The 23,474-nt window shown below is 48.3% G+C and overlaps 1 protein-coding gene across 1 annotated transcript; it reads left to right on the forward strand.

The window, feature by feature from the left end:
• Positions 1–2,030: 2,030 nt before the first annotated feature.
• LOC107120001 (zinc finger protein 883-like) lies at positions 2,031–17,973 on the forward strand. Its single transcript, XM_015422638.1, has 5 exons — positions 2,031–2,071; positions 3,994–4,114; positions 6,092–7,068; positions 7,454–7,458; positions 17,060–17,973. The coding sequence occupies exons 2-5, from the start codon at positions 4,030–4,032 to the stop codon at positions 17,886–17,888; spliced, it is 1,896 nt and encodes a 631-aa protein (XP_015278124.1). The 5' UTR covers positions 2,031–2,071; positions 3,994–4,029; the 3' UTR covers positions 17,889–17,973.
• Positions 17,974–23,474: the final 5,501 nt, after the last annotated feature.

A 23,474-nucleotide genomic window follows, 5' to 3' on the forward strand; every position in this document is an offset into this window, starting at 1 on the left:
GGTGACTCAGACGGCGTTGCTCTGATGAGCAGAGCTTCCACAGTGAAGTAGATCAGCAGTGGCGCTCCTGCAGATATGCAAGTCCTAGGCCATGAAGGGCTTTGTAGGTGACAATCAGTACCCTGAATTCTACACGGACACTAATCAATAATTAATGTAGTGGCTCCAGAGTAGGTGTAATATCCATACTCCTCCTAAGCTCCTAACGGGGAGCCATGACATTCTTTGCCAGCTGGAGTTCATGAGTGTATTCAAGGGCACAACCACACAGTGTGCATTATAGTAGTCTAGGCATTGGGTTACCATTGTGCGAATCAGTGTGCTGGATCAAAGTAGGGAGCTATCCTCCAGACGAAGTGAAGATAGAAGAAAACTTTTTATTTTGCAGCTGAATTAACTTGCTTTTCCAGCAGTATTGTGGGGCTGAGTATAACCCCTAGATTCTGTTGAGCAAGAGACCGTTGAACACCATCAAATGCAGGTAGCACAATACCCTTCAAAATGTCAACCTTCTTGAGCAGAATCATCACCTCTGTTGTATCAGGAATTTTATTATTTATTTGTTTGTTTTGGAGTTTAGAATTCATAATTTTTCTATGGAATTTTAAGATGTATTGTTATAATTGTTGTTATATTTCTATCCCAATGGGACTTCCTGTCTCGGGCAACAGAATGTCTTGTGGGATACTTACAAGGTCAGTCGGATCAGCATGAATTCATTTGTTGAATGGAGTGGGTTCTTCCAAAACAAAAGGGGAATGCTGAGAAATCGTCATGGCAAAAAACCCTCATAGCCCTGAAAAGCAACAGGCGACAGCTCAGTGCCGGTACTGCTTTCTAGTGGCTGAAGACTCAGCTGTGGAGACGTTTAGTCCGACTTCCAGGAAATCATCTACTTTCTTTCCTTACTCTCCGCCTTGACCGCCTCCGGGAAGGAGGACGATATGCAAGGAAATGGCAACGCGTCAGTCATTTCCGTAAAAATGCGAGGGCGCGCCCGCTGTGGGTACGTGCTTGCTGTCCGTATATAAAAAGGGAATAGTGATCCTAAAAGGCTGACTTGAATGATCTCTGTACAATGGTGAAGGCCGTTATACCTTCCGCATTTCTTCTAGCCTGCAAGCCTCAATTCCATTTCTTGCTGAAATAAATAACTGTGCTTAAAGAAAACACACGAGCCTGGCACGGACGATTTCAGAAACCTTTGTTGTTGTCCTTCTGTACTGTGCAAGCGTGCCCTCCGTTATTCCTTATGGGCAAGCGACGTACTCTTCATTATTTCGTAAGGCAAGCATGCTCCCCATTGCTCCCTATGGGCAATCATGTATTGGCAGGCATTCGCTGTCCTTAGTTTTATTATGTCCTGACTTTGGGTGAGGAAACATCCCAACTGTAATCCTTGGGGGATATGCATTGGGCAGCTCCCCCGGGGCGATCCCATGTAGGTTTATTCCAGTCTAAAACCACCGATTTCTCCTACTCAGACGGAAGACACACCTCCCTGTTGTACGGTTGCCTACCTCTAGGGGGAGCCTGGAGATCGCTCAGAAATTGCAACTGATCTTCATACAGTAGAGATCCGTTCCCGTGGAGAAAATGACTGCTTTGGACGGTGTACTGTATAGCATTATAGCCCACTGAGGTCCCCTCCTCAAAAGCCACCCTCCCAGGCTGTAATCCCCACCCCCAAAAAAAATTCTCCAAGAATTTCCAACCTGCAGCTGGCAGCGGCAACGCCAACTTTGTACTGAACACACGCGTCGAGGCTAACGTCTAGGTAGGAACCCGGGAGAAAACCGTGCAACCCTATAACGAGTTTTTCCAGCCACTGACTAGCCCGCAGGTAAATCTGCCCACACCGGCGCCTTGTGCCCGCCCGGCCTCTTTCCTCCGCGGCAGTCTTGATTTGCAGCCTGGCGAAGGGAAGGGCTGGCCGGCGCTTGCCTGAGCAGAGGGGAACTGCCGCTGCCGGGACGGGGTTTCCCGGGGACGGCCTTCCTGGGGGCACACAGTCTCCTGCGCCTGCAGTCTGGGTCGGCCGGGAAGCCTGGTGAGCCGCTGCAGCCCCCGGGTGAGAAGAGCGCGAGGGAGGCCGGCCGCGTGGCCCCCGATCCTTGCTGGGTGGGTGGCGCCGGTTCCTGGGCTTGCAACTGGGAGACAAAAGAGAGGCGGGGGGTGGGGGGAGAAAGCAGGAGGAGGGCAGGGAGACCCGCTTGGCGGTAGCCTCGAACCCTGCAAATGGGATGGGGGAGGGGGGTGGTTTGTGGTTCCTCCTACTCTGCTCCTCTTCTTGCCCTGCGCTGCAGTCACTTCAGGCCGGGGGGTTAGTGTCCAAGCAGGCTTCTCTGCTGGGAATTCCTTTTCTTTTCCCACGCTGCCCTTCCACGCTGTCTCTGGCTTCCCCAGCCCCATCTCGTCTTCTCACCCTTCCGCGTGGTCTGCGTGATGGAGGCGGTGTGTCCGGTTCTCCCTCGCGGAGGGCAGGAATCGTGCCAGTCCTGTTCGAGACTGAACCCTTCCTACCTTCCTCGCAATATCTTTGATGTTGCTTTATTCCGTCTCCCCAAACCATTTCTTTGCCGCCACCACCCACCCCCATCTGCCCGCCTCTTTTTCTCTCTTTAACGGTGAGAGCCAATTCATGCTTTGCTTCTAGTTGGCGAGTTTTTGTTCTTCCCTAATCTGGTTAGTTAACAGCTGCCCGTGCGCCTTGGTGTTTAGTCATGCTGGCCACATGACCACGGAAATGTCTTCGTACAGCGCTGGCTCTTCGGCTTTGAAACGGAGATGAGCACCGCAACCCTAGAGTCGGATTCGACTGGCTTTCGAGCAAGGGAACCTTTACCTTTATTTTACTAATCTGGACTGCACTGTCCTCGCAGTGACTCGGGTGCTCTGAGGTGCTGTCAGAAAGCACAAGCTTCCATTTTACATTGCCCCCTCAGCCAGTATTAGGAAAGTTCAGGCAGTCTGTTAGCCACAGGTGGTGTACAGAACAAAGCGACAGGCGGAGGCATCCTCGTCTATCCAGTAACCTGCTGTAGTACATTTTGATTTGATTAGTTCCCCCCCCCCAGATTGTCATGCATTGACACACTTCTTTGTGGATTCAGACCTGCATGGAAGTCACACCCTCTGATCCAGAAAGCACTTCCCCTGAATCCCAGATGCTTGAGAGTTTAATGACCTCATTTAGCAAAGGAAATGCACTCTTTGCATGCTCAGAAACACTGTCAGTGCAATCCTGAACTGTCACATTTTTCTAGGTCCATTGAAATCATTGGGCTCAGAAGAGTATAAATTCGTTTAGCATGCACAGTTAGTTAATGCCCATGTTTTAGGGCTGAGTTGTGGCACTGAAGCCAGATCCAGGGGTTAAATCCTGCTCAGGGCTGAGTCTTGGCATTGAAGCCAAATTCTGGGGTTAAATCCTGCTCAAGCGAAGGCCTGGTACTGTAGCAGACCATTGTTATTTTTCCTTGGTCTGTCCAAGCTCATTTTTTAAAAAAGAGAAAAGCACAAATTAATTTTTAAAATAGCACTAAAAGTAGAGTAGCCAAAGTTACAGTGATGCTTATCAGGGTGTTCTGGATGTGCTCGGTTAATGTCCAAAGTTACAGTGATGCTTATCGGGGTGTTCTGGGTGTGCTCGGTTAATGTCTTACACCTTTGCAGGCTCAAATTAAGTCCTGTTTATCTGACATCTACCTCAGTGCCAGTTTTAGGTATTTTGATTGTTATCCAATTATTTTAATGATTTGGAATTATCTGTATAACAGGATTAAGAGTTCTGAGGGCTATATATTCTGGGAAGATGCTTATTTGTGGCAGCGTGTGTGTGTATGTGTATTTCTGAGGGCTATATATTCTGGGAAGATGTTTATTTGTGGCTGTGTGTGTGTGTGTGTTTGTATAGCAATAATTCTCATGTTGACATACAGCCTAGAGCCTCTCGAAAAGAGAGTGAATAAAATCTCCATCTTTCACAAGCAGGTTTTCGATTCAGCACAGTTTGCCTTGGTCTTTTGGATGGCTCAAAGTGAAGGCAGTGAAAATGTCCCAGAACTTCGGGCCTCTGAAAAAGTGGATATTTCAAGGATCAAAGTTTGTCCAGGTAAGAAATGAGTGAAACTGCCAATGGATGTGATGCTCTCTTTCCTTTGATAGGATATTTTCAGACGTGCACAGTTTGTGTCCCTCAGACTGTCTCAGAAGGCATATTCTGCAGCCTGGGTGCCGATATTGTGCAATCCCAACCAGCCTTGAAAATAAGTATGCCTAGCTTTGTATAATTCATTCTGCTTCAGGGTTTGGTGCTTTTAAATAACTGGGATGTTGACCTCCTAAGAGGGCCGTTTCAGCCAGGTTCTTTGTGCACACACCTCAGCAGAGGGGGAATAGGCCATCATCTGGCTGCTGGGCTCACAGGCGACCTCCTAAGAGGGCCATTTCAGCCAGGCTCTTTGTCCACCCCTCCTCACCAGGAAGCCTTTGAAGAGAGCTCTTATGAGTAGGGTTGCCAAGTCTCACCTTGTTCCGGAGCAGGGGACTTCCGGGTTGATCCCGGACCGCGCGTGTGCAAGCTTCGCGCGCACGCGCCACATCCACGTCACCAGGAAGTGACGTGACGACGCTGGGGGCGGGGCCACGACCATCCGAGGGAAAACCATAGAGTTTTCCCTCGGATGACTGTGGCCCTGCCCCCAGCATGCCCGGCGTGGTCGCGTCACTTCCTGGTGACGTGCACGTCGGGGTGGAGTTCCCCCCGGGGCCCGATCCGCCGGCGGCAGGAAACGGGCCTCTGGGGCGGGGCTTTCCCCGTCCCCCAGGGGGACTTGGCAAGCCTACTTATGAGTCCAGCTCTTTCCACACGTGCCTTCAGGGGAAACGGGGACAGCAAGAGCCGGCAGCTCTGCTGTGTGAACCCCTAGGCAGCCAAGGCACAGAGAATGGCTGTTTATCAGCACCCTTTTGAGTCATAATGACACAGTGGAAATCCACCAAACATTTTTCTTCTTTAGACATATTTAATTGTTCACTTGAATAAAAACTGTTGAGAGAGAAAAAAATCTCCTCAGTCTCAAAACTGAGGAAAAACACAGAGAACAGCAGTGGAGATGATCTCTCCGTGGCGGCAAAAAGAGAACTGAGGGCGTAGCGCCCCTCCTCCTGGTCATGTGAGCGTTTTGGCGGGAAAGCGCCAGAGGGAGGAGGGGGCGCTCCTAGTCTATTAGAAAGCTTGGAAGTCTTTTCCGTGGCTGGCCTGGGACTGCACAGAAGGCCACTCGATGAACAACAGTTACAGGTAAGTGCAACCTTGTTTTCTCAGAAGCAGCGAGGCAGCTTGGGAGAACAGAAAGGAAAGACATAAAGATGTCTCCAAATCACCAGCGTTTAGTAACTTTCTTTTTTAAGCTCAGTTCTGTATTGGGTGGCAGGTGTCGGACTCAAATAGTGCCAGGATCCACCGGGACTGAGCTTAAAACCTGTTTTCAGAACCAGTGTCCAGTTCTGGAACATGTGAGAGCCAGTGCGGTGTCGTGGCAACCCATGTTCTGTTCTCTGCTCTGCCATGAAAGCTCACGTGGGGGCTCTTGGGCCAGTCACATAGTCTCAGTCTAACCTACCTCACAGGGTTGTTGTGAGAAAAAACGGAGGAAAGGAGAATGATGTAAGCTGCTTTGGGTCCCTGTTGGGGTAGAAATGAAGTAAAATAAAATAAAAAAATGTGTAGTGTTAATAAGGTGCTACACACGTTCCAGTACTTACACATGTGCAGTTACTTTTCCCTTGGCACTGCATAGCCACAGTCTCCTTACACATTTGGTGCTACAGACTGGTCTAAATCACTTTGTGGGGCTTCCAGGGATCCATGAGTTTTAGCCACTGTTTTTCAGAAATTTACAAGCAGGGCATGTTTAACTTTCTAACGGAATGAAGTTAACTGAGCAGAGGACCCTGAAATAGGAGGACAAGAGATCTGACTGATCGTAGGAATTCTCGGGTTCTTGATAAAAGTGAGGAACAGCATTAATGCATTTTCAATGCGGAAGTCCCTGTGATTCTGAGAAAGTTCTTGTTTTCTACGCAGATGACGAGATGATGGAGGCGAAAACGGAGTTTCTTGAGAATGCGTCGCCCCTCGAAAGCGCTGCTCAGAACCTCCACGACACCTGCAAGAGCGAAGAGAAGCCACAGGTGACTCCCCCACCGTTCAGACATCGGCGGAGGCGCTCCAACGCGCCAGGTCTGGGGGGCTACATCAACATTCTGGGCATCGTGGAAGAGCCGCCAGCCGCCACCGCGACCCGGCGCGTGCTGGAGAAGCCCTTCCACTGCACCGATTGCGGGAAGAGCTTCTCACAGAGCTCCAACCTGATAGAGCACCAGAGGATCCACACGGGGGAGCGCCCTTTCACCTGCAGTGAGTGCGAGAAGAGCTTCAGTCGCAGCAGCACCCTGGTGGAGCACCAGCGCACCCACACGGGCGAGAAGCCTTACACGTGTACAGAGTGCGGGCGGGGCTTCACCCGGAGCTCCACCCTCACGGAGCATCAGCGCACCCACACAGGGGAGACGCCCTTCCCATGCCGAGAGTGCGGGAAAGCCTTCAGCCGCACCTCCAACCTGGTCAAGCACCTGCGCACCCACTCCGGCGAGAAGCCCTACACGTGCTCGCTCTGCGGGAAGCGCTTCTCCCTCAGCTCCAACCTCCTGAAGCACGAGCGCACCCACTCTGGAGAGAAGCCCTTCCCTTGCGCCCTCTGCGGGAAATGCTTCAAGAAGAAGACCCACCTGGTGTCCCACCATCGGGTGCACACCGGGGAGCGGCCCTACCGCTGCGAGCAGTGCGGGAAGTGCTTCTCCCAGAGCTCCATCCTCATCGAACACCAGAGGATCCACACAGGCGAGAAGCCCTACAAGTGTGCGGACTGCGGGAAGAGCTTCTGCGTGAGTTCCAACCTCATCAAGCACCAGAGAATCCACACGGGAGAGAAGCCGTATGAGTGCCTGGTCTGCGGGAAAGCTTTCCGGTACAAGCCCCAGTTCACCCGTCACCAGAAACAAGTGCATTCGGAAGAGGGAGAATCGGTAACTGCTCTCAGCCCCTGGGCGGAGACAACGGCTATCCTACAAGTGTCTGAGAAAGCATAGGTAGCTCTTCTTCAGGCTTGCTTCCCTTCTTGCTCTCCTTCTCTCGCAACTATTGGCCCCTGTAGAGCTGTGGCCCGGGACCCTCAGAGGCTGCAGTTCTACCAGTTTTTGCCACTTGAATCGAGTAGTTTCCCTTGGGCCCATCAACCCAGGCATCAGATTACTGCTGCTCTGGTCTGACTGACGTGAGTCATCTGGTCTGGGGGGTTTTAGCGCATAACCATGTGGTAGGCAACATCTTTCCTTCTCCACCCCAAATATAAGGGGGTTCTGAATCATTTGCAGCTCTCCACATGAGCACACGTAGGAAGCTGCTGTACGCTGAATCAGACCCTTGGTCCATCAAGGTCAGTATTGTCTACTCAGACTGGCAGCGGCTCTCCAGGCTCTCAGGCAGAGGTTTTTCACATCACCTGCTGCCTGGACCTTTTAACTAGAGGCAGGGTTCCCTCTAAGCTGAGTTAGTGTGAGCTAGCGTGTGTGTGTGAGTTTTTCAGCCTCCGGCTCACACCTTTTTGTCTTGGCTCAGGAAGGAAGGCTCCAGAGCAAACTGATTTGTGCAGCAGCCAAATCGCTTGCTCACACCTTTAATTCCAGTAGCTCACAAAGTAGAATTTTTGCTCACAAGACCCCACAGCTTAGAGGGAGCATTGACTGGAGGTGCTGTGGATTGAACCTGGGACCTTTCGCATGCCAAGTAGATGCTCTGCCAATGAGCCACAGCCCCTCCATAGCCTTTCCCCTTCAGTTCCAGCACTCAGTGGATGAACGTCAGCACCCTGGCCAAGTCCGCATTGTTCTCTGATGGGTATCATGCTCACCCCTGGTCACCTATGGCAGGGTAGACAACCACCGAGCAAGCGTGCCGACTGTGGCACACCAGGTTATTTCGCTTGGCACCCAGGGCCAGATTTCTGCCCAGGAAACCAGGGCACCAGCTGGGGACAGCAGTGCAGGAGAAGGCAGCCGGCGTGGATTACTCCCGTCATCACCTCCCAGGCACACACAGCCACCGGCTGAGTCCATGGGGAATCCCTGTGATGCTGGCAAGACCGCTGTGGCTTGGCTTGCTCCAAGCATGTTTGGCCAAGGACAGTCCTCATCTCTTCCATCCTCCATTTTGTTGGGCATGCACCAGCATCTTCACAGGTAGATGTTGCAGAATCCCCCCCGCCCCAAGCATTAGGGCCACAAAATGTTACCTGCCCTAGATCTGTTATTAATAACTGCGTGCCACCAATCCACAACCAACTTATGGCAAGGAACTAACAAAGGTGGTTTTACCTGCCTCTGTGTCGTGACTCTGGACTCCTTTGGGGGAGTCTCCCAGGGGGAGTCTCCCATCCAAGTACTAACCATGGCAGGGAGATACCTGGATTCTTCACATCCTGAGCCACTGCCAAACTTTTGTTGTGCTGTTCAGATACTGTCCCGCCCTTTCTTATCCAAACCTTTCCTGTTAGCAAGGGGTTGGATCCAGTCAGATTTTGTTCTCAATGTTCCTCCTTACTTCGGCCCCCGTCCCCTGTGCCTTTTCATCCGTGCAGGTCCCATGATCCCCCAGCATACACTTTGCCAGCTTCTGCCTTTTCTTTTTAACCCGAAGAAAAGAGGTTTAGATCCAATCCAGGGACATCAGCTTGGGTCCTTTGGACAGCCTCTGCGGTGGAGCGCATTTCCTCTTCTGCTGGCACACATCCCTGAAATACTTCTTCTTCTTTTTTTTTTAAGGCAGATACCACTGTCCTGGGCGGGGTGGGGGTAGGAGGAATCTTCATTTGTGAACTGATTGTATGTTACCTAAACTCTCTTCATTATAAATAAAAAATAAATGTTATTCTCCCAGTTACTTGGCTCACCGTAGTTGTCCCAATTGCACAGTGATTTTTTTAAAGGATATCTTAAAACATCTTTTAAAAAAAAAGATTTTGCATGGAATAGAGCAGGTGGAGAAAGAAGTACTTTTCTCCCTTTCTCACAATACAAGAACTCGTGGGCACTCCATGAAATGGCTGAGCGGTCGGGTTAGAACAGATAAAAGGAAGTACTTCTTCACCCAAGGAGTGAGTAACACATGGAATTCACTGCCACAGGAGGTGGCGGCTACAAGCATGGACGGCTTCAAGAGGGAATTGGATAAGCATATGGAGCAGAGGTCCATCAGTGGCTGTTAGCCACAAGGTATAAATAGGAGCTCTCAGTCTGGGACAAGGGATGCTCTGTATTCTTGGTGCTTGGGGGGGGGGCAACAGTGGGAGGGCTTCTAATGTCCTGGCCCCACTGGTGGACCACCTGATGGCCCCTGGTATTTTTGGCCACTGTGTGATACAGAGTGTTGGACTGGATGGGCCATTGGCCTGATCCAACATTGGCTTCTATTATGTTCTTATGTGGTTGGCAGGAATGTTCTTTACATTGGATGTGCAGAACAAATGCTCCTTAATGTCAGTTTTTAAAAAAGGCATTTTCCTTTCAAGTTAAAGGTACAACTGATGCTCAGAGATACTGTGATCTTGGGACTGGCTTTATTTTTAAAAGCAGGTTATATTAGTTAAGGGGACTGTCCCTATAGTTCAGTGAATCAGCATATCCAAATGAGCCGCCACCTTCTCTTAGCTCTCCAGTCCTTCTCGGACTTAGCAGCTCAAAAAACAAGCAATACCAGTGGCCAGAACACGTGAGATGGCCACTGGTTGGGTGGAAAGGTTTGTCATTCTGACATAAATATGACAGTTATTATTTCATGGGGTGCCATAAACGAAAGGTGACATTGGTTGCTTTGTTTTGGGCCACGTGAGAAGCAAAAATCTTGCTGAGTTTGCTGCCGTTTTCCGCTTTGCCACCACTTCCTCTTTTACCATTGCACAAGAGGCAGGCAGGCAGCAGCAAAGGAGGAAGTGGCTGTGTGGTAGAGCACATGCTTTGCGCACAGAAGACCGGAGGTTTGATCCCGGCTTCCTCTGGTTGAAAGATTTAAGGGGCCTGAGGTTGGGAAAGGCCGTTTTTGGCCTGAGACCCTGGAGAGCCACTGCCAGTCAAGAGCAGAGCTAGGTGAACCAGTGGTCTAAGTGGATATAAGGATGTGCTGTATATTCAACATGCCATGGAATGCCTTTCGACGACTGTTAACAATGTGCTGGTTGGAGAAGAAATGGTGGCAAGTCCATAGGCCTCCAGTTTGGGCAGTTTAAAGTGCTGGTCTAGAAAACCCTGCAGGGGCAAGAACTTGGTCTCTGAAGACCTGCCTGTCTTTGTATGATCTTGCCTCTGTTCTGGGCTCAACTGAGTAGGGTTGTCAGCTTCAGTTTGGGGATTTCCTGGAAATCTGGTGAGCGGGGCGGGGTTTAGAAAGGGGAGGGACCTCAGCAAAGCATAATGCCATGGAGTCCACCATTTTCTCCAGTGGAACCGATCTCTGCCATCTCATCTTTGAAGCTTGGATGTGTGGCTACTAGGAACAGGGAGTTTCCTATCAGGGAACTCTCAGAATGAAATGCCTTCTTCTCCAGCATATTTGTCTGGTTTCCGCCCCCTTTATTGCCGTGTGTCCAACAATCTGCGGACATCATTAAGCACCGTGTTTGAGTCCCCACTCCTCCACTTGCACCTGCTGATGTGACCTTGGGTCAGCCGCAAGCTCTGGCACAGCTGTCCTTGAAAAAGGGCAGTTTGTGTCAGAGCTCTCTCAGCCCCACCTACCTCACAGGGTTGTCTGTTGTGGGGAGGGGAAGGGAAAGGGGGTTGTAAGCCGCTCTGAGACTCCAAGTGAAGGGCGGGGTATAAATCCAGTCTCTTCTTCTTCTTCTTCTTCTTCCCTTCCCTTCTGTTCCTGGTGGTTAGTGGACCCTCAAGAACAGTGTAGAGGGGGGGAAATGGGGGGGGGGGACAAAGAGAAATCTCAGCCTGCTCTTTCGCAAACAGATGTGCTGTTCTGACAGAGGAATCACATGGTTGGGTGCATGCCACCGTCTTTTCAGTGGCAGGTAAAAAACGTTCTGTCTTTCCAAGTGAAATACGACTGCATCGTAGGGTTTCCAGCCTCCAGGTGGGATGTGGCATTCTCCCAGGGCTACAGCAGCTCTCCAGACTTACAGAAATCGGTTCCCATGGAGAAAGGTCGTTAGAGAGGTAGTCGAGAAGCACCTGGCTGCATTGAATGAGTACAGGCCAAATGGTATGCACCCAAGAGTGCTCAAAGAACTTTCTAGAGAGCTTGCAGAGCCTTTGTCCATCATCTTCCAGACCTCTTGGAGGACAGAAGACGTGCCACAAGACTGGAGGAGGGCAGATGTTATCCCAGTTTTCAATTTTCAATAAAGGGAGGAGGGATGCCCCAGGAAACTACAAGCCAATCTGACCTCTGTCCCAGGGAAGATACTGGAGCAGATTTTCAAGGGATCGCTCTGCGAGCATCTAAAGGACAACTGGGTGATCCGGGGAAGTCAGCATGGATTTGTCCCCAACAGGTCCTGCCAGACCAACCTCATTTCCGTCTTTGATCGAGTGGTGAGCTCACTGGATTGAAGGAATGCTGTCGATGTTGTTTCCCTGGATTTCAGTAAAGAGCCAGTTTGGTGTAGTGGTTAAGTGTGCGGACTCTAATCTGGGAGAACCGGGTTTGATTCCCCACTCCTCCACTTGCACCTGCTGATGTGACCTTGGGTCAGTCACAAGCTCTGGCACAGCTGTCCTTAAAAAAGAGCAGTTTGTGTCAGAGTGCTCTCAGCCCCACCCACCTCACAGGGTGTCTGTTGTGGGGAGGGGAAGGGAAAGGTTTCTTTAACATTAGTACATGTCGAGATCTTAATAGAGTTTTTCCACAAATATTCCCAAGTTTCCATATCCACTTCCTTATTCATATTAATAGCCCATTTTAACATCTGTTCTTTAACAGTTTCATCTTCAGTATACCATTTTAACAACACCTTATACATTTTAGAAATATTTTTTCCTCCTGGGTTCCCCATGATGTTCTGATGGGTAAACTAGGGGACTGTGGACTGGACTCTAGGATAGATAGGGAACTGGTTGGAGAACCACACTCAAAAAGTAGTTGTCAATGGCATTTCATCTGAATGGAGGGAAGTGTCCAGTGGGGAACCACAGGGCTCAGTTCTGGGTCTGGTACTTTTCAATATTTTTATAAATGATCCGGATGAGGGTGTGGAGGGGCTACTCATTAAATTTGCAGATGACACCGAATTGGGAGGAGCAGCGAACACACCAGAAGACAGATTTAGAATTCAATGAAATCTGAACAGACTGGAGTAATGGGTGGATGTGAACAAGATGCAATTTAACAAGGATAAGGTGCCAAGCGCTACATCTGGGTAACAAAAACGAGGAACATGCATACTGCATGGGGGGATACACTTCTGGGTAGCAGTGTGTGTGAACAAGATCTTGGGGTACAGGTGAACCAGAAGTTGAATATGAGCAAGTCTGATGCAGTGGCAAAAAAGGCTAAAGCGATCTTGGGGTGTATCAACAGAGGCGTAACATCCAAACTGCAAGATGTCATAGGCCTGCTTGTACACTGCATTGGTCAGGCCGCACCTGGAGTACTGTGTGCAGTTCTGGAGGCCTCACTTCAAACAGGATGTGGACAGAGGAGAGTGACAAGGATGATTGGGGGCCTGGAGACCAAGCCCTATGAGGAAAGGCTGAGGGACTTGGGAATGTTTAGCCTGGAGAAGAGGAGGTTGAGGGGGGACAGGATTGCTCTCTTGAAGTATTTGAAGGGCTGTCACTTTTTGAGAGCAGGGAGCTGTTCCTGTTGGCAGCAGAGGAGAGGACTCACAATAATGGGTTTAAATTAAGGGTGGAAAGGTACCGGCTGGATCTGAGGGAAAACCTTTTTAAAGTAAGAGTTGTACAACAGTGGAATCAGCTGCCTAGGGAAGTGGTGAGCTCCCCCTCACTGGCAGTCTTTAAGCAGCAGCAGCAGCTGGACAAACACTTGTCAGGGATGCTCTAGGCTGATCCTGCATTGAGCAGGGGGTTGGACTACGTGGCCTCTATGACCCCTTCCGACTCTGCGATTCTATTGAAATGGCAGCTTCATAAGGCAGACTCTGGCATCACGTCCTTGCTGAGCTTCTTCTTGTTCTCAGGCTCTGTCCTCCTTGGCTCTCTAGGAACCTCCCATCTTGGGAGTTGGCAAACCTACTAAATTGTTTATGGGTGTATGTCCCCCCCCCCCACACACACACACACAAGGATACTGGCCATGCTGCTACTTATTTGAGCCTGCTTTCATTTAGATTTTATCTTGGGATTATTTACTTTCTTTTCGGAAACCACTTCAGAGATCATGGGTGGGAAGCGGAGAGATGATTTAGACTGATAAATACTCCCGCTCGTCGTCTTTATCAGGCTCTAAGCACAAGTTATCGGACCTTAGAGGAACTGAACGCCCTCGCTTCCTCTCGCCCCCCCCCCCGCCTTGTGTGTCTCTTCTGGTTCCCTAGCAACCGCCTCCAGCATTCCTCTTCCTCCCCTCTCCCTTTGATCCCCCCTGCATCATGTGAACTGGTGTGAGGATGTGACATCATCAGTGGGTTCCCTCTGCCGCTCTGCAGGCACGACCGATCTGCAAACCATGGGACTGTTATAACTGTCCGATGCACTGAGGTTGAGCTCTCTTCTGTCTTTGGGCGGGTGGAAGGAGGGGGGATTTGCAAAAAGCTTCTTCAGATTGACTAGGATCCAGTGAAGCTGCCCAGGATGGAACAGAAGGATTTGCAAGAGACAGAGGAGTGGGAGAGATCTGGAGACACAGGTAAGACTGGAGAACAGATCTGTGTTAGGAAGCAAGATGTCCCTGATCTGGTATTTGACCCCCAGATTAAAAATAGAAGTGAGGTGATTCCTTTCATTATGGCTGATGCGTGTCAAAATGTAAGAGGCCAGAGATTTCTGATTTGTACCAAAATCTTCTTCAGATGGAGCTGTTCAGAACAGAAACTATGTGTCTGTGTGATGTTGCACAAGTTGAATGGAATGCCTAGGATTAAAGGGAATTGTGCATGTGAGCAATTGTATTGATACATAGCAAACCTCTGAGACACACAGAACTCTTCTTCAGGTTGTTTTTCTGCAACTTTAAAGGTTGGTCCGTTAACCAAAATAGCTCCTGCAACAAAAGCTATGATTGGAATAATTTTCATTCCTGTATAGCCCTCACTGAGACTAAAAACAAGGGACTCCGTGGAGCTGGGTAGCAGGAATATTCAGAAAAGGAGACCCCCGTTATGTTCTGCGGAGCTGGAGTAGTTTGGAACAATAAAAGGAAGGCACCAAAAAAGGAATGACAGTGCTCGGCCACAATCTCATAACAAGCATTAGATGAGTGACAGGGAAAGATTAACCCTATTGTAACTCCCTAGAACTTCACACGTGTATACACAGGAAGCTGCCTTATACTGAATCAGACCCTTGGTCCATCAAGGTCAGTATTGTCTACTCGGACTGGCAGCAGCTCTCCAGGTTCTCAGGCAGAGGTCTTTCACATCACCTACTGTCTGGTCCTTTTTTTAAAAAAAACTGGAGGTGCCGGGGATTGAACCTGGGACCTTATGCATGCCAAGCAGATGCTCTACTACTGAAGCACAGTCCCTCCCCAGTGCTTGTCAATGTTGCTTTGGTTCATGAAAACTACCTTTGGTTCCTGAAAGAGCAATCTTAAGCAGATGTACTGAGGTCTGTTCAGTGGGGCCTAGTCCCAAGAACTTGTTCTTAGGAATGTGCAGTAAGTCTGTCGCTCCTGGAGCTGCTATTAGCTACTTTGAGATCGTGTCCAGAGGTGACGAAGTGAAAGAACAAGTGTCAGAGTAGAAAAAAGTACTGGCAACTCCCAGGTCAATGTTCCAGTTACCCGGATATTGCACTTTCCTTCACATGTATTTTTTAAAAAAATAAAGCTCATTTCATTTGAAATAATCACATACAGTTCAATTTGCTCTGATCAACAGAGTATAAAGAAATTAAATCTGACAATTATTTCAGACATTAACACATATCAATATGTACCCTCACGCCCGACTTTTTCACAGTAGGCCCAGAAATGACGGGGGGAAGGTCATTCCAATAAGAGTGTCGTCCGAAGTAGTTAAAATCAGTGGACTTGAAAGGGTGGCATTTTGCTTAGAATGGCACTGTAAATGTATCCAATTAAACTACAGTGACCATGAGTGAAATAAAATCAAAATGATCTACAAAGGATACTCTCCACTGTTACTCTTATCAGTGCTTTATAATCCACAGAGAAGAAGAGAAACAGGTATGTTGTATTCTAAGTCTTGGTCTGAATTGGTAGCAACATTTTATGCCAAGGCATGTACTAGGATTTGGGCCGCTGCAGCTGAGACTTTGGAGGGAAAGCAGCATAGTATAGTCTGACCTCATAAAATCTTGGAAGCTGAACAGGGTTGGTACCAATGCTCCCTCTAACTTGTGGAGTCTTATGAGCAAAAATTCTACTTTGTGAGCTACTGCCATTAACGTTGTGAGCGAGCGATTTGACTGCTGCATCAATTAGTTCGCTCTGTAGCCACATCCTTCCTGAGCTGAGACAAAAATGTATGAGCTGGAGGCTAAAAAACTGTGAGCTAGCTCACACCAACTCAGCTTAGAGGGAACACTGGTTGGTACTTGGGTGGGAGACCACCAAGGCAGAGTCCGCAGAGGAAGGCCATGGCAAACCTCCTCTGCTTCCCACTTTCCCTGGAAGCCCCTTGCTAGGGTTGCATTAGTCGGCTGCGACTGGACGGCACTTACATACGCAACTGAGACTTGAACAGTGGGCCTTCAGTGTTCCCCCAAGAATAATGGGAGGTGGATAGGTGGCCCCAATTCTCCAGAAAGGGCAGCACCTCTAGTGGCTCACTTTTAAAAGGTAAGACAGTTTGAGGGCCTCCCTCTATTCAGAGACATAGAACTCCCTCGCAAACACAACATGAGCTTTCCAGAAAAAGCATTCAACTGTTACTTCAGCTTGAAAATTCTACTCCCTCAACTCCTTCCCCTACATAAAACAAATTAGCCAGCCAGATGGCTGCTCTTGCAATAAGACTTTCCAGTGACAGGTTTTGGAGCTGTGGGGTCCAATCCGTGGAAAGTTGTGGCATCCTTTCCGTGCCACTGATCTAATGGCTGATCCACATGTTCCTGACATGGTAGAGTCCTCCTGATGCCGGATTTAAACGTGAGGTTGTTTGAGGCAAAAGAATGTGCCCACGGGATGTTATGCATGTCTTGTTTAAACTATGCTTGGGCGACGCAACTACTCGGCATGTTTAAATCAGACCTTATCCTGACCTTGTGCCATATCAAGCTATTTGTGCTCTTCTCTGAGAAACGTCTGGAACATGGAGAACCTTGCAGGTCAATGGAAGAGTCTGACCAGTTGACCTGTCTGTAGCTTCCCATGCAGACGGGTCATTGGGACAGATAACCTGGCTTCAGTATGGTCAAAAGTAAGATTGTGATATCCTTAACAGTTTTGCTCAACTTCCTCAGCAGATCCCATTTCTGTTTTCACTCTAAAAGATGCTGTGTTTGGAAGTCAAGAGACAGACGATCTCTCAGAGGAGGTACTGGAGGAAGAAGAAGAAGAGATGGAGGAGTTGTTGCTGGAAACCCCGCCAAGTCCTGAACAGGGAGAGATGGTGTCAGGGAGTGAGTGCAGCCCAGGAGGACAATTCAGAGACCGAGAAAGCAGAAGCACAAGGGAGACAGAACTTCACACGCCGAGTATTTCAACGATCCCCAGTGTCTGCAGAAGTGAGGAAGAACGGTGGAGAAGCCAGCTGAGAAGGCGCCAGTCCAAAGAGGCTTCCCACGATCCTCCAGGCTTTATCAACCTTTTGGGGATCTTGGAACCGCCCCCTCCTCCCCCCACCAGCCGCAGGCCAGTGGATAAGCCCTACCATTGCACCGAGTGTGGCAAGAGCTTCTCGCAGAGCTCGGTGCTGATTGAACACCAGAGGATCCACACAGGGGAGAGGCCCTTCGTGTGCAACGTGTGCGGGAAACGCTTCTCCCAGAGCTCCACGCTGATGGGGCACCAGAGGATCCACACTGGCGAGAAACCCTTCGCCTGCCCAGAGTGCGGACGGGGCTTCAGCCGCAGTTCGGCCTTGACTGAGCACCAGCGCACCCACACCGGGGAGACACCCTTCCCATGCCAGGAGTGCGGGAAGGCCTTCAGTCGCACCTCCAACCTGGTCAAGCACTTGCGCACCCACTCAGGAGAGAAGCCTTACTCCTGCACCCTCTGCGGGAAGCGCTTCTCCCTTAGTTCCAATCTCCTGAAGCACGAGCGCACTCATTCGGGGGAGAAGCCCTTCCCCTGCCCTCTCTGCGGGAAATGCTTCAAGAAGAAGACCCACTTGGTCTCACACAACCGGGTGCACACCGGGGAGCGGCCTTACCGGTGCGAGGAGTGCGGGAAGTGCTTCTCCCAGAGCTCCTCCCTCATTGAGCACCAGAGAATCCACACCGGGGAGAAGCCCTACAAATGTGCCCAGTGCGGCCGAGGATTCTATGTCAATTCCAAACTGGTCAAACATCAGAGAATCCACACGGGCGAGAAACCTTACGCCTGCTCTGCCTGTGGGAAAACTTTCCGATACAAGCAGCAGTTCCCACGCCATCAGGCCCATGTCCACCCTGGGGAGGACCATGTTTCTGTGCTCACCTTGGGCACCAGCGTTAATATGCTACTTGCGTAGACCAGCCCGTGGTTGCTGGGCTTCATATCCTATAGAGACTGACTCCCGTTAAAGGCAAAAGTCCTGCCAAAATTGGGTGGTCCATAAACTGCCCAGCTGAGGGTCTCACTGCTGACTTACTGAGCAGGTCCTAGGAGCTCCCAAAAGTCTTTCTGGTAACATCAGTGCAGTACACTCTTGTGCATTTTGATTAGGGACTAAGTCCCATTGAACTGAGCTGAATCATGGGGCTTACTTCCAAGCTGAGCATGCATTGGATTCCAGTCAGACTTGGGTGGCCTGGCTTCCAATACAAGTTTCAGACTCTTTTTCAAGGACTATCCTCTGGAATTACGGTGATTCCTTTATTGGCATCCGTAGCATGTCAGCGGGAAACAGAAGTGAAATAAACCAAGGCCATATTGTTTCAGAATGTATTTACAGTAGTGCCAAGGGAGGTGCCAACTTAAGACCCTGTTTCAAAGGGAAGATATCCGCAAGGATTATGTTAATAGAATTACATTGTCCTACGCGATGCACAAACACCAATATTGTTCACTACTGATACCATGACTTTCCTTTCATGTGTTTATGGTATCAACCAGTGACACCCAGTTTAATGGAAAGGCAAAATGATTTTATGAGGGCCTTATTTTTAGTATGTTGCAGTATTGCCTAAGAAGGCATGAAAATGGGAATTTTCTGGGCCTGGCCCCCCGTTTAATTTGAAGGACAAGCAAAATTATATTGTGATGCTCCTTTTTAAGGGTATTTACAGTATTACATAGAAGACAGCACTTGAGTCGCAAAATATCACTTCTGATTTAAAATTCCAACGAATACCCTGATGGCCCCTCTATTTGTGTATTTAAGGTGATCTGCACAGAACCACCATGTGATTTGTGGGCCTTCATCTTGTTTGACTACAGAGGAATCTTGATAATGGTTGGGACTTCAGAGTAACTGTGAATAGCCTCATGATGTCACCTAGGTATATCATAATGGAGTCCATCTCTGTAGACAGTTCTAGATCTAGAAGGTTCTCATGGCTTACTGGCTGTCAAGAGCCCTATGTTCTCCCTTCACTTCTTTAAGTCCAGATTTCATGTTCTTTACCCTTAATTTGCTGTTGCTTTGAAGGCATTCAATAGGCAAAGTAAAGGTATCCCAGAAGACATCTACTTACTAGATGGAAAGGGCTCCTGCTACATGTAAGGGAAATTGGGTGAGGCCCAATCAAACTTAAACACCTCAAAACCTCTTGGTTACAATAGAAAAGAGTTAAATAGGTGCTTAACTCTTACTAAAATTACTGAGTCTTTAGAGTGATCAACTTTGGCTGGATGATGCCCTTGTTTAGTAAGATGGAGCAGTCCTCCCCTGGTTATTTTCTGAACTTTTCCAAAAAGTCTACCTTGAGCGAGAAATTGCACTGATTAGTAGCCCCTGAGATGCCCCATCCTTTGTGAACAATTTCCGTTCTCATATTGAGGATTTTGTCTTCCTGAGTCAACAGTGTTTTCACAGGGGCCAGAATTTCATTCGTAAGGGCTAGGATAGACAAGAAAAAATCCCCTATAGCTGAATGAAGAATCTTGCTTGCCATTTGGTGGACAAAGGGAGCTATGATTTAAAATTCAGGTCTGCTAAAACAGCAGCCTGGATGTGAGCAGACATCTGTGAAAAGGAAGCCATCCTAGGCTTCATTCACACAAGTGCTCTGATGTGTCACAGACAAGCAGCCAAACTGGATCTTGACACCTCAGGTAATACTTTTGAAATATGGAGCAAGTTCAGAAAGCCAGCGTCTAGAGTCTGAGACACAACGGAACATTTCAGCAAACACTTGACATACTGAATAGATTGCCCTGTGAAGACCCTTCAGATATTTGCACAGTAGAGGCGGGCAATGCTGGGACCACAACTGATATGATGCCCATCCACAGGAATGATCACAAGGAAGTGTACATTGCAGGGTTGTCACTCACACTTTGGCAAAGGAGGAAGGAACAAGAGTTAACAGAGTAAATGGCTCAATTATAACCGCAGAGGTTTCCCCGAAAGGTTTGTGGGGTGAAAGACATTGGTGTGTTCTTTGATCATGAGATCTCTTTTCACAGTCTCAGCCAGCCTAAGATATTCTGCCTTCCCAAGCAACTGCTTTGCCTTTCATCTAAGATCACTCGCTGGGTGATATCAGAGCTATGTCCACCTTTATCTACAACATTACAAGGAATCAGTTTTATTGACCCCCTAAAATTCTGCTTTCAAAGCCACAGATTAGCAGAGTAACTCTGCATGTTAATGCACAAGTTAATCCATTTTCCCTTGTCAAATGCTGGACAATCTTGCATGGCTTACATGCTGGTTCTGTGTATGTGAGACTTTCTGAAAGAATAGACCCATTCTCTCACATACATAGAAGAAGTGAGGTTATCGTGGCCAAGAAACCTTCCAGCCTCAAAGTTTTAATGTATTTCTGTTGCTTCTTCAACACAGTTCCAGAAGGTAGCCATGTTCGCCTGCGGTAGAACAGGTAGATTCAAGTCCAGTAGCACCTTAGAGACCAAGAAGATTTTGGGGGAGTAAGCTTTCAAGAGTCAAAGCTCCCTTCTATCTGACAAAGGGAGCTATGATTCACAAAAGCTATTGTTGTTCAGTCGCAGTGTCGAGGCCAACTCTTCACGACCCCATGGACCACATCACGCCAGGTCCTCCTGTCTTCCGTTGTCCTCCGGAGTTTGCTTAATTTCATGTCCATTGCATCGATAACACTGTCTAACCATCTCATCCTTTGCCGTCCCCATCTTCTTTGACCTTCAATCTTTCCCAGCATCAGGGTCTTCTCCAGTGAGTGCTCCCTTCTCATTTGGTGGCCAAAGGATTTGAGCTTCAGCTTCAAAATCTGGCCTTCCAGGGAACAGCCAGGGTTGATTTCTTTTAGGATGGACTGGTTTGATCTCCTTGCAGTCCAAGTGACTCTCAAGAGTCTTCTCCAGCACCATAATTCGAAATAATCTATTCTTCGGTGCTCAGCCTTCTTTCTAGTCCAACTCTCGCAGCCATACAGTACTACTGGGAATACCACTGTTTTGACCCTGCGGACTTTTGTTGGCAGGGTGATGTCTCTACTTTTTATTATGCTGTCTAAGTTTGCCATCGCTTTCCTCCCAAGGAGCAGGCGTCTTTTAATTTCATGGCTGCAGTCACCGTCTGCAGTGATCTTGGATCCCAGGAACATGAAGTCTGTCACTGCTTCCACGACTTCCCCTTCTATTTGCCAAGGAGTGATGGGGCCGGATGCCATGATCTTAGTTTTTTTGATGTTAAGTTTCAAGCCAACCTTTGCGCTCTCCTCTTTTACCCTGAGCAAGAGGCTCTTTAGGTCCTCTTCACTTTCTGCCATTAGAGTGGTATCATCTGCACATCTGAGGTTGTTGATGTTTTTCCCGGCAATCTTAATTCTGGCTTGTGATTCATCCAGGCTAGCATTTGCATGATGCACAAGAGTTTATACCCCCAAAATCTTGTTGGTCTCTAAAGTGCTACTGGAATCGAATCTAGGGTTTCTTGAATATAGCAACTGTGCTGTTAAGTTTGGGGGATCTAGTCTACTCATCCCATGACTTCTAATTTTTTTTTGCAAATCCAAACATATGTACAAGATTCATAAGAAAATTTCTGTAGTGGTTGCCAAAGATCAATATTTTTAAAAACCCTAAAATGAACCATGTAACTTAGTTACACAGAAGGCTACAGGACTAGTTAGAAACACAACAGTAGCCCAAGTTGATATAACAGCCCCTGGAGCATCACGTCAAATTCCAAACATTATTCCTCCAAAATAACCACCACAAGCTCTTTCTGGGCATCCAGAAACAAAAAGCCTTATTCCCATTTCTGTTAATAGGGAGCGACAGAATCACTAATTTCTCAATGTTAATATGTTAAATAAATTTTATAGTGTTGTCCTTGGAGGAGGAGTGAGCAAAAGGCTGTGTAGAATATCTACCCTTGTGTGTGTAACAGTTTTGTACTGTGTTCCTGATTAACTGTGAAAGTTTTCTTTCCTCCGTTTTACTCTCAAATACATCATTAAAAACCATAGACATTTCAGTCTAAACACTCTGGCTTTGTCTGCAGCACACTGAGTTTGCTCTAGAAATGTGGAAAGTTAAATGAAGATTCACTCTTCTCTCATCCGCAAACAACTTCTCTCCCCTGCCCTCATGCTACAAAAACTACATTTTGTCAAGAGGGATCTGGTACAGTGCATTCTGAGGTGCTGTTCGCAGAAAACTTCATCATAGACAGTAGAGCAGTATCTCCAAACCTATGCCAAAAGAATGTTTTTAAAGTCTACCCATAGGTCCAAAGAATCTACACTAAAAAGAGGCTTCCCTGTGTGCCTCTCTGCATGATTGATAGGGCTGCCAACCTCCTGGTGGAGCCTGGAGATCTCCCAGAATTACAGCTTTTCTCCAGACAACAGAGATCGGTTTCCTTATAGAAAATGGCTGCTTTGGAAGGTGGGCTCTACGGCATTATATCCTGATGAGGTCCCTCCCCAGCCTCCACCCCCAAATCTCCAGGTATTTCCCAACCTGAAACTGGAAACTCTAATTTATTGCTGTGACCTAGCCTCTTTCCAGTCAGTCTTCATGTAAGGCAGGTGGGTCATATCTCTGCACTGGCTATTATTAGATCACACAGTCATTCCTATATGGTGGAGTCACAGAATGACTTGCCCAATGAGAAGGCTGCCCTCAGTCACCTTGGCATGTAGGTCTTAACAGAGGAACTTATTCCCAGACAAAGGTGTGCACAGAGTTGTTGTCACACACACAAACCTGGAGAAAGGGATGAGTTCCTCTAAGAACTCGCAGCTCTTTCTGACGCAGCCTGAAGGAGAAACGTTTTAAATCTGCTACTGTGTATTCTGATGAACCACATTTAGCTCCCAATATAGGTCGTCGTTTTATCCCAGGAGGGAAAAGTGTCCTTCAGCAGCTCCGACAACTTTGGCATTGACTGCCTGTCTCTTCAGAGAAGAAGAAATCATTTAATAGCTTTTATTGACACATTGTGCAAGCTGTCCAGTTCTCCACAACCCTTCATCAGGAAGATGTTACAAGATTAAAAAAAAAAGACAGCGGGAAAAGCAAATTTTCCAGGTTGAGATCTCAAGACACTGTCATGCCAGCCTCAGATCACGCTGGATACTAGCAGGCTCACAGTTTTGCTGGAAGTGTTAGAGTTCAGCATTTGCATTACAAATGATGGTGGGTCATCTCATTCTGGAAAAAACAAACGAACACAAAATCTTGCATGACAAGGTCTTAAAAGCTGGACCTGGCAGAGCTGCTTTTTTTTTCATCTTCCATTTTTTAAATTTTGTAACAACCGCTTGATGAAGGGTTCTAAAGCTTGCACAACGTTTTGTGCCTTTTGGATTGGCCTCGATAAAAGGCAGTACACCAGACTGTTTCTTCGCCTGGATTTTGTCCGGTCCAACAACGTACGGATGTTTTCAACTCCGATCTCTTCGGAGGCCTCCGTCTCCTAGCAACCGGTCCACTCTCTCCAACCTGCCGTTGCTCTCGCGAG

Source organism: Gekko japonicus, unplaced genomic scaffold, assembly GCF_001447785.1.
Source record: "Gekko japonicus isolate JY-2015 unplaced genomic scaffold, Gekko_japonicus_V1.1 scaffold1980, whole genome shotgun sequence".
NCBI classification, from domain to species: domain Eukaryota; kingdom Metazoa; phylum Chordata; class Lepidosauria; order Squamata; family Gekkonidae; genus Gekko; species Gekko japonicus.

Excerpts from the sequence above, each read along its gene's own strand:
- LOC107120001 (XM_015422638.1), top strand. The coding sequence starts at position 4,030 with ATGGCTCAAAGTGAAGGCAGTGAAAATGTCCCAGAACTTCGGGCCTCT. Across the intron at positions 4,115-6,091 it reads AAGGATCAAAGTTTGTCCAG|ATGACGAGATGATGGAGGCG; the intron begins GTAAGAAATGAG and ends TTTTCTACGCAG.